This window comes from Plenodomus lingam (genome assembly GCF_022343315.1).
Source record: "Plenodomus lingam strain CAN1 chromosome Unknown contig_6, whole genome shotgun sequence".
Taxonomy (NCBI): domain Eukaryota; kingdom Fungi; phylum Ascomycota; class Dothideomycetes; order Pleosporales; family Leptosphaeriaceae; genus Plenodomus; species Plenodomus lingam.
The window spans coordinates 994,943-1,008,089 of NW_027093966.1; the positions used below are offsets into that span (position 1 = coordinate 994,943).

Here is a 13,147-nt window from a genome sequence, read left to right on the forward strand (position 1 = left end):
TGTAGATCTACTAGAGAGAGCTGCTAATAATCTGCTACTAAGCTAGAAGCTTTAGAACTTATAACTAGGCCCTATAGTTACTCTAGAAAATAAAGATATAATACTAGATAAATAGGAAGTAGAAGAGATCCTTTATATAAAGAATATAAGAGAAAAAGGGAAGTATTAAGTCCTAGTAAAATAGAAGGGGTATATTAATCTAATATAGCACCTGCTAGAGGTAGTGTAGGATACTAAGGCTCTAGATAGGTTTAAGGAATAGTATAGGGATATTATGTATAATAATAGCCTAATACGTATAAAAGCTAGGAAGTAAGTATAGAAGAAAACTAGAATAATAACTTAGACCTTTATTATAATTAAGAAGTAGAAAGGTATTAGAGATATCTTTTATTTATCCTAATAACACTCTAAGTAAGTGCCCTACTATTAAAGTTATATAAGATAGCTAATAATTAGGTAGTAGTATCTATACTATTACTATCTATAACTAACCCCCCCCTAGCTCCCCCTAAACTATTATTTATATTATTTTAACGCCTCTACGTCTCTTAGTAATAGTAGTAACACTTGCGCGTGGCGTAAGTAGGGGAGGACTTAGTTAAGGAGTATAAGTAATAGTAGTAGTAGTAGTAGGAGGAGGGTAGTGCTTTAATAGTCTACTAACGCGTAGCACCCTAGGCCTAAAGAAAGTAAATATTAGAATATATATAAAGGGAATAAAGGAAAATTAATACTAATAATAAGAGTCTTAATACTATAGGTAGTGCGCTTAGCAGCGCTCTTAAGCTTATTAATATAAAGGTTAGTTTAGGCCTAGGTCTTGTTTATACGCTAGTTAATACGCTAGAAGGTAATACTAGTAGTAGTAGCAAGCTATATAATATTGTTATTACTATAACTACTACGCGAAGGCGTAATAGTAGACTAAAGTAGAAATGCTAAAGTACTAGTAGTAGATAGAATAATAGCACTAAGCTAATACTAATTATAGGCGTGTAAGTAGGTAGTAGGGGTAAGTAGAGTAATAGTATTATTAGTTTAAGCCCTTAATATAAGATCCTTAAAATAATAGTAGAGCTAGTAGAACTATAGTATAAACTAGTAATAGGTGCCTTTAGTAGGTTTCCCTATAAAGGTGCTAAGGGTCCCCTTCTTTATAATATAGAGGTAATCCTCCTAGTAACTATAATAAAACTAAAGCTAGTTACAGAGGGCTTAGCAAATATTAGGATTATTAGTAAGGATAGCTTCTAATTAAGTATAGGTCTTATAACTATAATAGTAGGACTTGTATAAGCACCCTAGATATAGTTAGAACTTGCTATAAAGAAAATAAAAATTAAGGGGAACTTACTACTACCCTCCTAATAGTTATACTTGCTAAAAAGATAAAGCTAGTTAATATACTAATTATAAGGAAGTAGCTTTATAAAGCTACTATTATACTCCTTATTATCTAAGTTACTAGAAATAATAAAGCTACTAAGTAGCTATATTTAGGGAGACGTGTGCTAAGAAAAGGTTAGTGTAGGAAATATAGGGAGAATATTAGAAGTACGCACCTTATCTTAGTAGGCCTAGTGTAGGGTCTAACTACCTTATAGTAGATCCTTACTACTAGCACTAGTAGTAGTAGATAGAGATATAATAGAGGCTATATAGGCTAGATTAATAGAAAAAGAGTAGAGATAAGACTAATTAGTTAGGAAAATCTACTATATAATAAAGTAAGTTTAGGAAATTTATAGTAGGGTAGGACAGCTATATTAGAACTTTTATAGTAGAGTGCTAAAATAAGCGTATAAACGCCACGCGCGTGTACTGCTTAATATATAGGCCTATTATAAATTAGGAAGGAATATAAAGATATAATAATAAAACTAAAAAATATAGTAATAAAGCCTAATATAGATTATAGAGGACAAAGATATAACCCTAGACCCCTAGAAAGACGATTTTATAATAGTTTATAGGGGAAGGTTAGGGGTATATAAAGGACTTAGGCTTATGCCTAAGCCTAGGTCTAACACAAGATAGACTAAGTCTAACACTACTACTAAGCGAACACACTAGATACCTATAAAAAGGCGTAGAGGGCTTATCTCTCCTTTAAGATACTAAATACTATTATTAACGCTTATTGTATTCCCCCTTAAGGCTAGTCTATAACATTACTATATAATATACTAGTATTTATTAGGTAAGTATATTATCTATATATTATACTAGACTATTATTAGATATACTAACTTACACTAATTACTATATAGTTATACTACTTATATACCTATTTAATTTATATTATACTATAGTTTTCTAAAAATAAGTAAGGTACGTAGTAGATAGCCTTATAATTACGCAGGTATAGGCTAATTATTACGTAGGTATAGGCTAATAATTAGGCAGTTTTAGGCCTGTTTATTAGGCAGGTATAGGCTATTAATTAGGTAGGTTAGGCCTAGGGACAGGATAGGCAATAATATACTAGTAGTTTATATAAGGATACTAAAAAAAATCTAATACTATTATTACTATACCTAATACTTATATTTTATCTTTTATAAACTACTTTATATACTCTACTAATAGGTCTATTATAAACTACTTTATTTACTCTACTAATAGGTCTATAGTAAACTACACTATGTTTATACTATAAAAAAGTAAACTACTACTTTAAACCTATTTATAGGTATACATAAGGTTAGTTTACACCTATATAGTAAACCCCTAGCGTACCATTCTACAGTAAACAATTTTTTACCGTAGTGACACGTGTGTACAGAACTATTGGACTTGGGTCAGCACACCTTGCTAAATCCCGCATCGTACCGAATCCGACCGAACGCTCCTGTGACTACCGTTAATTCTTGGAGTTTACTCAGATACGAAACTGTCGGCTGTACTTTCGACATAAGTCATCACGGAAGTGCAAACCCGACGTGCGAAAGATCCGCAGAAACCTTAAAGAAGAATGCATTACAAAATGAGTTTGGTGAATAGCGAGGACGAGTCGGATGCAATCCCTCTTGCATGTTGCTGTCGGTGATACTGATCAACAGCCACGCCAAGCCTACTTGACGCATGGGAAGACTAAGGAAACCATAACTTATGCAAGAGAGAACCATACCGACGGTACTTAGCACAAAAGCTGACTCTTCAATTCCGAGAAAAAGGCGCCAGGCAAGTTGCGGGACTATCCTTCGTTGAGTACTTCGGTTATACACAGTTGGGTAGCCCGGGCACGCGTCATGTTGATTGTGGTGGCATGTCAGGCCACAGCCTCACACAGTCGATCCTACTGTGATGGAACAACTGGGAATTACGTACATAGTATGAGCCAGGAACATGGGTTATAGCCAGCAGGGTAGTACTCTGGGCCTTGCAATGCAGATGGCATGTGTAATGGAGTACAGGACCTTGGCACAACCCGACAGCACAACAGCACGACAGTCTGCACTGCGGGGTGTGAACCTTCCAAGGTGCCGAGTGAGTGTTCCTATAGTGGCGCTCAGCCACGGTATTCGGCTTTGCTGAATGTGGTAATATCCAATGCTATATCATCTTATGAAGTCTTTTTACACCTTTCTAGGACGGTGTATTAAGATAGACCATGTATAATAGAATTAGTCTATCCAGACAGTTGTACATGAGATAGAAGTCTGGATTAAGAAAGTGCCAAAAAAAAGCCTACATCTGCTTGAGTAAGGGCATGCCTTGCTTTGGAAGCAATACCAATCCACATAGTGAGACAGTTTGAGATACTGTTTGGGAACTAGAGAGATCTGTCCAGGGTTGTGGACAGAACGACATATGCAGACATTGTATAATGTTTATCTCGGGACGAATTAAAAAAATTGAGGCCTGATTTGAGCAGACAGTGCCGTGGCCCGTCAGTGTGGGAGAAGCGCACATTGCGGATCGGGTTAAAGCTCGTCAGTGTAACTTCAAGAACTGAGTGGTCGAGGCAGTTGATCGTAAATCGTCAATATGGCTACAAGAATATACACTGAACCTACATGGAAGTCCAATAATGAATCAGCCCCAGCCCCACCATGTCTTGATCATATCTCCTATCGTAGCTTGACCGGCTTGCTTCCTCTTCATGCGTTCTATTCGCTCAGAGACAAACGTCTCCTCCACCTGCTTTGCCACACCCTGCGAAGCCCTGAGCTCCCCCAACACCGCCAGGCGCTCCACTTCCCTCTCCTCCGGCTGCATTTCCGCGAGCTTCTTCTCGTACTCCTTCCTTACATCTGGCTTAATCTGGCCCCAGATATCATTATTAAGATTAAACCCTGGCTCGGTGGGCGTTGGCGCTGTCGACTTCGGTCCACTACTAACCATGGCTTGCGCAACATTTTCTTTACTCAGCAGGCTCCCGAACTTGGGTACGGGCCTCCCCTCCTTCTTTGCCTCTTCCATCTCCTTTTCCTGCGCAAGCATCTGCTGATACAGCTTATCCGCATGCATCTGAATCCGCTCATCGTCTTCCGGGCTCCGCTCCTCCATCGTCATGTACCCCAGCGCCTTGAGGAACTTAGTCTGAAGATCATAACACCTGTTGAAGCGCCGCGACTCGGCTGTGCACATTGTGCCCTGCTGCCACCACGATTGTGGACTCCGCCAACACTCGAATTGCTCCATGTATTCCAGGGCGCAGTTTTCCATGGCTATGCGTCCAATTGCGCCGCGCCGCTCATTGTAGGCGTCGATCAGGTCACGCAGTCGATCTTGCTCATTCTTGCCTCGGTCTGCAACGATGTGCTGGGGTGTGTAATTTTTCCAAAGGTCGGCGTAACGGCCATCTTGGAATTGGGACTCTGGGGGAACGATAGGCTTTTGAGGTTGTGTGGCTTGTGGCTGCGCCTCTGTAGGCGTGGGGGATTCTTCGGCGTGCTTTGGTTTCGATGGCGCAGCTGGTAGTGATGGTTTGGGGCCTATTGGGGCTTCCTTTTTCAAGAAGTCGCGGAGGGAGGGATCGAGTTCGTCTTGGCCATTTGATCTGCTGTTGCTTCCCCAGAACCAGCTCATCTTTCTGCAGTTTGGTGCGGGCCTGAGCGTGAACGTGAAGTGAAGACTGTTTATAGCGGGGATTGGACATTTGACAGGGATTGATGAGATGGGCAACATTTGAACTTCTTCGATGTCACGTGCTGATAGTGTTAGCGCGTTCGGCCGCCATGCACAACACTGGCGATGAACCCAAACACGCGACGACGATAGTTCTACCCCCCCTCCCCCCCCTCGATTGTTACGCCTGCCATCGCTATGGCGCCTGTCGGTATGCTTAGAGGAAACTGATTTATGTCTCAGCTTGCTCAGTGATTGACGATGAACCTAGATCGTCATGAGCGTCGACAACAGCGCGTGCGTGGCGCTGGGTATGTTTATACACCTTACACTCCATCTATGCAAACACTGAAGAATCAAGTCCTTCCGCTGTCCAAGCATCTTTTGGCTTCAACTTTGGCGCCCTAGGCGCTGGGCCCGCCAAACAAGCCTCCCTACCCCCGCAACGATCTTCACGACGAACACCAACAATACACACACCACGCGGCGCAAACGGCTCAGCGAAGCGACATCGAAGCGCGTCTATCCAGCGCAGTAGCGGTGCGAAGCGCAGAAGCACGCCTAGCGATCGCACCCGAACCCCCCAACTGGGTAAGCGAAAGCGCAGCTCCGAGCAGGCGCAGGCGGGCGCAGAGGAAGAGATAGATGAGCTGAGCCCAGATCGCGACGAGAATGTTGCCTCTATAGAAAAGAGCAGGAAGCATGCGCGAACCGTTTCGCCTGTTCACGAGAAAGACCATGGGGAGCCTGACGAACTTTCGATCCTCCAGGAGGAGCCAGATGAGCTGTCTGTTCTCGAAGACGGTGCAAAGTCCGTGCGACGATCCTTTGCACATCTACCAGCAGCTACCAGCGGGACTCGTGTATTGAGTGTTGTGAAGCAACGACCATACCCGCCAAGTAGAGTGCAAGAATCACCAATAGTACATCGAAGCGAAGCGTCACCTACCATATCGCAGCGTTCATTACCCCGGAGATCAAAATCTACAGAAACCGTACCCGTCACCCCGGGTATGTTTCCAAATAGGCGGCCAAGCAGAGTATCAGCTACGGGATCAGATGCCGATCCTACTACGTTTGCAACTGCCCCGGCAGACCAAGATAGTGAGGATGAGCTATCACCATCACATCACCAAAGTACACTGCAAGACGAGCGATCACTGCAGCCTTCACCCCACGGGACAGAAGAGGAAGCAGATGAACTGACATTGCCAATACAGGCAAGTTCTGTACAGACTGCTTCAGTTGCCACAATAAAAAAGCGTGGGAGGCCCAAGAAAGCCACTGAAGCTCAAGGAGAAGAACTGCAGGCAACGCCAGTGGCTCGTCTGAACGGGAAGCGAAAATCAACAAGCACTCTGACAGAATTTGAAAAAGAAGAACTCGACGAACTTTCCCCAGAGTCGGATAAAGCAAGGCAACGCCAAAATGCCCCTCTCGTTGCCGTGGAAGAGGCCCCAGAGTTATCAGATGCAGTAGATCCAGACGCATACGGCGAGCCAGAGCCCCAAGATTTACCAGCTCCCACACCTCCTGCTAGGAAGCGTCGATCTCCCAAGCAGGCGCTGCGTGTAAAAGCATCGAGCGAACTTCCATCACGCAAGCGCCAGAAGTTCTTGGGGCCAAAGCACGCCATCTCAGTCATGCGCATCAAAGGTTCGACCGTTCGAGGCATTACAGTCGCAGATACCGCACGTACGATACTTGAAGAGAGCATCACCCACCGTCTCGCCAGGATGGCAGAGAAGTTACAAACCTCAAAGGACTCTGCCCAAAGGAAAGAGCTACGAAGCTGGATCAATCTGACCTTGTCCTTCAAGGAGAGCCTAGACGAAAAGCTACTTGACCTTCAGGACGCTAACGATGTCCTCAGCACTGGCTTCAAGAAGATGAAGATTTTCAAGCGTGACAATGCTGGACTACGGAAAGAAATCCTTGAACTGCAGAACAGCCGGCAGGAAGTTGCCATCGAGCATGATGCCATTCAAGCAGAATTCGATGCGGATAAAGAGCGAGTTGAGACAAGGAATACTCTAAGCGCCAACATGTACGCAATTGAAGCAGCTGTGCGCAATGGTCGTGAGAAGGCGCTTGCAGAAGGTAGAGAGGATGAAGGGCCGGAGATACCGCTCAGCATGATGATTGACAATGTCAGCCGCCATGTTGGGTCTTTGGGAGGCGGACTTTTGGACCATGTCAAGGGCTTCAATGGATTTTTGGAACGGGCCGCTGGCTGGCTGGAAAGTCGAGCTTAAAGGCTGCTGTACCGGTAAATTACGGCTCATGGGCGTGGAAGGAGTTAAACATTATTGGGATACCCGGCTCTCGTTTGCCACTTTTCATATGAAATAAGTGTTACTATTTGGGAGAGGAGGCAGATCTCACTTCCACTCTCTGTCTTCTTTGACTATACTTCTCTTTGTTGATCTGGCGAGTCCGAAGTCGTCGTACAAGGTGGTTAGCGTGGCCGGTTTAGGCTTGGCACGGTCCGAATCGATAGTATTACTAATACTTTTGGCGCGTCATTGAGTCTATGGACTGCCAACAAACGTTCGACCTTACTTACCCGTTGTCTTGACCTTGGCCCTCACTACTCGCCGATTTCTTGTTTGAAACAGTCGTTTGCATAACTTACTGAAACCACTACGTCAATCCTTATCACAATCGTATTCTAGTGTCTACAAACACAGAACAGCTGCGCACTGTCAACGGGTCAGCTGCCTGGCTCCCACGCCACGCAGTATTGGCTGCGGACCCAGGCACATATCCTCTAGTCTCTATGCCGTCTCCTCAATGCTTTGAAGAGGGCCTGAAGTTTACGTTCTAGTGAAAATGAGGCAGCTCCCTCGTACAGTACAACACCATCTACTCAGCTACTGAAAAGCTGCTGAGAGGAGTTCACGTTCATCTGCCACCCGGTGACGCCTGTCACACGATCCGTTTGTACCACCAGGATCATACGCGAAACAGCACGGAAAACTGGCACACGATCGTTGATATCATTACAAGTCATTCTGACTAGCAAAATGATCTTCCATCAGATTAATATCAGTCTTGGTCAACGGCAAACACCCAGCACTCCTCCTCCTTCTTCTTCTCCTCCTCCTGCGCAGCCGACAACCTTCCCTGCAACGTGTTTTTCTCCTGGATCTGTGTCACCAGCAAGCCAAAAATCACCCCGAAGTCCTTCGAATCGAACTGGGACTCACGAACAGCAACGCAAGGTGTTTTTACAGCATTTGACGAGATGGTCGCATGATCATGATTCTAGCCCATATTTCCACGGTAAAATCAGTATCGCACCTCGAGCGGCTCCAGGTGGAGAAATTTTAGAGTTAGGGAAGTCTGTGAGCTGTATACTTAGCCATTCTGCCTTCACAGATTCGAGGAGAGCTGTTGTCATTCGGTTGTTTCCCCCGCACGATCACAAGATGTCTAAGGAACAAGGCTCGAAAGTGCAGAAGAGAAAGAAATCCATGGACATGTTTGGTTCCAGAGTAATAAGTGATGAAAATCATGAAGAAGACACAGGAACCTCAGATTGTCTCCCTAATCCCCAACCCCCTCCGGGTAAATATAGCAGCATTCCAGATGGCTATTACAAACTCGTCGTTCGATGCGGCTCAGGCTGGATGTCTGCTCGCGAATACTTCAACAAATTACACTTCTCCAGCCTGCTTGTCCAGAAAACACTCAGCCCTTCCACCCCCAACAATGGATCACTCGACAAAATCCTCGCTAATCGATCCAAAACCCTCGGTACACCACCCCGACTAAAAGATACCGTTCCAATCCAACCGCTCTTTCACCCATTTACGCGTCTACCCCCAGAACTGCAAGAACTGATCCTCTTCACCGCAACCTCCCTCTTTGGAACATACAATATGTGTAACGACACGCGCCTCTTCCCGCAACCTGACTCAAACAATGCACAGCTCAGCACAAGCAACCTTCAGTCCTCACAGTCCTGCATCAGTCTCTCCACTCTCCTCCTCATTTCCCCGCACCTAAATCGTGCACTGATACCCTACATCTTCGCCGCAACCACCTTTCACTTCGGTCTCACCGGCTTCACAAACTTTCTCTGGCAGGCTGGGCCCCAGAACCGGCCCCGTATCCGACGTCTAGCATTTCACTTTGGCAAATCAGCATTGCTGCATTGTGTCCGATGGCTCGCGCCTGATCATGTATTTGAGCTGTTTGAACCACCGGTTGTCACAACGCCGCAGAGCTTGCAGTATTTCTGGCGCTGTCAGATCCAAGACTTGGCAAATGAAGTGCATCTCCTCTCGCTCACGGTCGATGTTAGGAACATGCCGGTGCAGGACTTGGGTATGGTGGTGAAGATATTGAAAGTCGTGTTCGGCACTGTGGAGCGGGTGCGGTTTGTGGAGACGGAGAGGAACGGCAGGGTAAAGGTGCTGGATGAGGAAGATGAGAGGGTGAAGATGGCGATGGAAGGGGGCACTTGGAGAGAAATGTGCAGGGGGTATTTTCAGCGATATAGTAGGCATCAGTATTTGATGAGATTTGAGCTGGTGGGCGTGGACGGTGCAGTGTTGGAGGAGAGGATGGAGGAAAGGGCCGCCGAGTTCAATGTTTGAAGAGCAGATGCAGGGCCAATTTGATATTTGCCTTATTTTTTATGGCAAGTAAAATGGACTTGGCGCCTCGAGAGGATATGGCTTTCTGAGCGAGGTAAGAGTCTGGTGGCTCAGGCCAGTCCGATTGTGCTGGCTTGATTGCCGCACATCCCTAGTCAACAGGCAGTATAACGAGGGACAGAGGTCTAGGGTGTGGCTCATGTATGACTGCGGACGGACAAAGAGCCCTTTACGCCAGCCGATCAAATCTCGAGAGCCTCTACAGTCTAGTTAGACGGCTTTCAAGGATGTGTTTCTAAGATGTTTTACGACAAAGTAGTACCGGTAGCTGAGCACGGATCATACCATACAATTTCGGAAAGCGACTGCCGACGTGTTACCGGTACCGGTATCTTATCTCTTGACGGATCATTTCCTTCATCTCTTTCCCACTCCTCAACATCAGCATCTCTTGAGGTTCAGGTGCCGGGATTTTAGAGTGATGTGTTCAAACGGAGCGGAACTTGGTAGGTGCGTCTAGGTGCCGGTACCGTACGCCTAAACTCATCTCAAGCTTTGTTTACCTCCACTTCTTGCACTAACAACTTCCTGAGTATCTTCGAATTGCTAAAGTGCCAATCGCAAGCACCACGAGACTAAGCCAGATATAAGAGCGAAGTCGCAGATATCAGCCGGACTATTGGCCCTTCCGTCACGTGTTCTAATACAGTGGATATTATCGACAAGGCGCGGATCCTGTGAATAATCTACGATCGGACCAAGAAGCGCGCAATCGCAGATGGCCATCGGCTACGAACGTATACAATGCAGGGCATGCTATCGTGTACTTGCTATAGCATCGGCGAATGGGCTTGTCCCTGAAAATTCGGGCCCCCAAGACTGCGACACGTGCTGGCCGTTCAGTGCCTACTACAACGCCGTGCAGAATGTAGACAGGGAATGGGCGGAGATGGAACCAAAGCGTGATTCGCTGAAGGCGAGGCAGATTGCGCGCCTAAACCATATACAAATCCACATGGAGTTTGATAACTGGTTGCTCAAGATCGAAGCAGTTCAAGACGGAGAGCCACACACAAAAGGCTCTGCTGATGATATTAAAAAAGGAGGGGAACTCATACGGAACCTGGATCAGCAGCAGCAACAACACGTTACAAAACGTAGATTTTCAGACTCATCCACCCCCCAGTATACCACGGATGACACCCTGTCCGACGAGCTCCCAGACAAGCAAGCGCACGAACAACAAGGTGGATCTCTCTCCCTCTTCCCTTCTCCAGAGAAGTCATGCAGAACGAGCCTACTGTCACATCGCAAGCGTCTAAAGTTCTCCGACAGTGTAGAATTCCGTGATGACTACAGGGATAGCGCAGAGTACTTGCGTACTGACGAAAGCTATGTACGAGGGCGCTATGCCCCGCCTGATGGGTCCGAGTATCTAGACACCAGCGGCTCGGCCCAGACCTTTCTAAAGTTCTCGGGCGTGAGGAGAGTCAAGGGTAACTGGGTGGAGGTGAGGGACACTGACACTGCAACTAAGCGCAAGGATAAACAAGCGGCACTTGAAGGGGCGCCAGATGATGCTGGGACGCTGAGAGGACCCGCCTGCGATGCACCCCGCAAGATCAATGACAACGAAGGCGCCCCTCGTGATCAACGGGCCTTGAGACTGGCTCGAAGGACTAAGGATACTTCAGGCACAAGCGTGATCCAAGTTAAGCGCCTCGCAAGACCTGCCAAGGACAGTCTCGATCAAAAGGCCATGCAAACATCACTCTCAAGCACATTTCAGCTCAATAAATGAATCCGTTGGAGTTGTGGCCATCAAACCATTCGCTCCTCGAGTGGATCAGGGGCACACAGAGGTCCTGGGCAAAATTGTCGTTGAGAAGCAAGATTCCGTTACAAAGGCAAGCTCGTTCCTCCAGGATCATGTTGTCCCAAAACAATGGGATACTGGGGTAGCTACCGGTGAGCAGGCTCTTGGAATACAGAAGATGTTTGCCAGTCCGAGGGAAAGTGTCCCATTGCCTTGTCGTGCCCCATAAAAGCGGTACGAGCGATGGGTATGCGAATGTGACGATAAGCGATCAACAGCCTACTTCTGATATTAAGTCTTCAGAGCATGTGGCCACGCAACAGACTATAGACGATGAAGCACATCGTGTTCAGACGACGGAACCTCTGTGCCGTATCGGGGGAAGTACCGACACCACTGCGGGTCCGCGACTTAATACGGTTCCCGGACTATAAAGACATTAAGTGGAAGGATACTGTCAGTCCAAAGATCAATTTTGGGGATCCCAGCATCGCACCTGAGGAGAGTGATGATGGTCCATCAGAGGCGTGCTGGTGCCAAAGGAAACCGCGTGACGACCTTGGATCAAAAACCAGTCCTCAGTGAGCTGAAGAACATCCTGGATTGAGGCTCTACTCCAAAGACCACACCCACTACATTCTACATCATGTGGCGTCGTGATCATCGATCAAAGACGGTAGTCACTGAACAAGCCGTCATTCCACTTGACTCTCCCGAAAGCCGTGCATCCCCATGCGCAGAATCCCAGTCTGTAGCAACGTGGCGTGGTCGCGTCACACATGCAGTTAACCCACACAATCCTGCCAATCTTTTTGCTCCACAACAAGCGAACATCATGGTTGTTGCATCTCCGCGGCTTCGACCAACATAGCAATCTGGGGACGGGTACGACTCAGGCTGGTCTGTTTGTTGAATATGGATGGCCAAGCCTATCACAGCTGAAATGAGTTAGGCTGCGGGGATTCGGAAGAGCGTTGTCTTGCGTGACAATGATACGATCGCTTGCTGCCTTGACCTGGGGGTTGATTTCTGGGCTTGATTATGCTTTTTTTTAATTGATCCAACAGTTTCAACAACCTCGAATATGTTATCTAATGAATATCCAACTGTGCCAATAAAGTTTTCTCGCTTGGTGGTTACAGTACCAGGATTTGGCACAGAAGAACGCTTCCGACGTTCCCAGACGCCTGTACAATCCGAACCCGACAAGGGACGTCGCAACAATGGAATGGTTATCCCTCCCGAGAAGAAATCACGACGACGACGACTACGACTACTACTACTACTACTACTACTACTACTACTACTACTACGATAAGAGTGCATATTTAACAACGAATCAACATGACCAAAACACTCGAATTGTCTCCACAAATCACCTCACGCATTCACCCCCATGTTCCAAAATCACCTAACCTCCCCCCTCCCATGCCCCGGAATTCAAACATGTACTCACCCACCAAAGACCGCTACAGCACGAGCCTTGTGCCCGTTACCATCCATGCAAAACCAACCAACGCAACCACACAGCCCACATGAGATGCATGGTTCTCTAACATGCCCAAAAGAGGAATCCTCCTAGATAAGCATGGATCCCAGCGGATATATAATGCCGCCGTGCAGGACAGGATGGTGACGTGACGTGATTCTG

The 13,147-nt window shown here is 46.5% G+C and overlaps 5 protein-coding genes across 5 annotated transcripts; 4 read left to right on the plus strand and 1 right to left on the minus strand.

Moving 5' to 3' along the window:
• Window positions 1–4,041: 4,041 nt before the first annotated feature.
• On the minus strand, window positions 4,042–5,136 carry IAQ61_009560 (uncharacterized protein; the record flags this gene model as incomplete). Its single annotated transcript, XM_003837999.2, has 1 exon — window positions 4,042–5,136. The coding sequence occupies one exon, from the start codon at window positions 5,134–5,136 to the stop codon at window positions 4,042–4,044; it is 1,095 nt and encodes a 364-aa protein (XP_003838047.2).
• Window positions 5,137–5,247: 111 nt separating this feature from the next.
• Window positions 5,248–7,331, plus strand: IAQ61_009561 (uncharacterized protein; the record flags this gene model as incomplete). The annotated part of the gene is made up of 2 exons (XM_003837998.2): window positions 5,248–5,387; window positions 5,438–7,331. The coding sequence occupies exons 1-2, from the start codon at window positions 5,338–5,340 to the stop codon at window positions 7,329–7,331; spliced, it is 1,944 nt and encodes a 647-aa protein (XP_003838046.1). The 5' UTR covers window positions 5,248–5,337.
• Window positions 7,332–8,102: 771 nt separating this feature from the next.
• On the plus strand, window positions 8,103–9,680 carry IAQ61_009562 (uncharacterized protein; the record flags this gene model as incomplete). Its single annotated transcript, XM_003837997.2, has 1 exon — window positions 8,103–9,680. One exon carries the CDS (start codon window positions 8,103–8,105, stop codon window positions 9,678–9,680), a length of 1,578 nt encoding a protein of 525 aa, XP_003838045.1.
• A 778-nt stretch (window positions 9,681–10,458) lies between these two features.
• On the plus strand, window positions 10,459–11,481 carry IAQ61_009563 (uncharacterized protein; the record flags this gene model as incomplete). Its single annotated transcript, XM_003837996.1, has 1 exon — window positions 10,459–11,481. One exon carries the CDS (start codon window positions 10,459–10,461, stop codon window positions 11,479–11,481), a length of 1,023 nt encoding a protein of 340 aa, XP_003838044.1.
• Window positions 11,482–12,142: 661 nt separating this feature from the next.
• On the plus strand, window positions 12,143–12,911 carry IAQ61_009564 (uncharacterized protein; the record flags this gene model as incomplete). The annotated part of the gene is made up of 2 exons (XM_066098436.1): window positions 12,143–12,247; window positions 12,639–12,911. The coding sequence occupies 2 exons, from the start codon at window positions 12,143–12,145 to the stop codon at window positions 12,909–12,911; spliced, it is 378 nt and encodes a 125-aa protein (XP_065951595.1).
• Window positions 12,912–13,147: the final 236 nt, after the last annotated feature.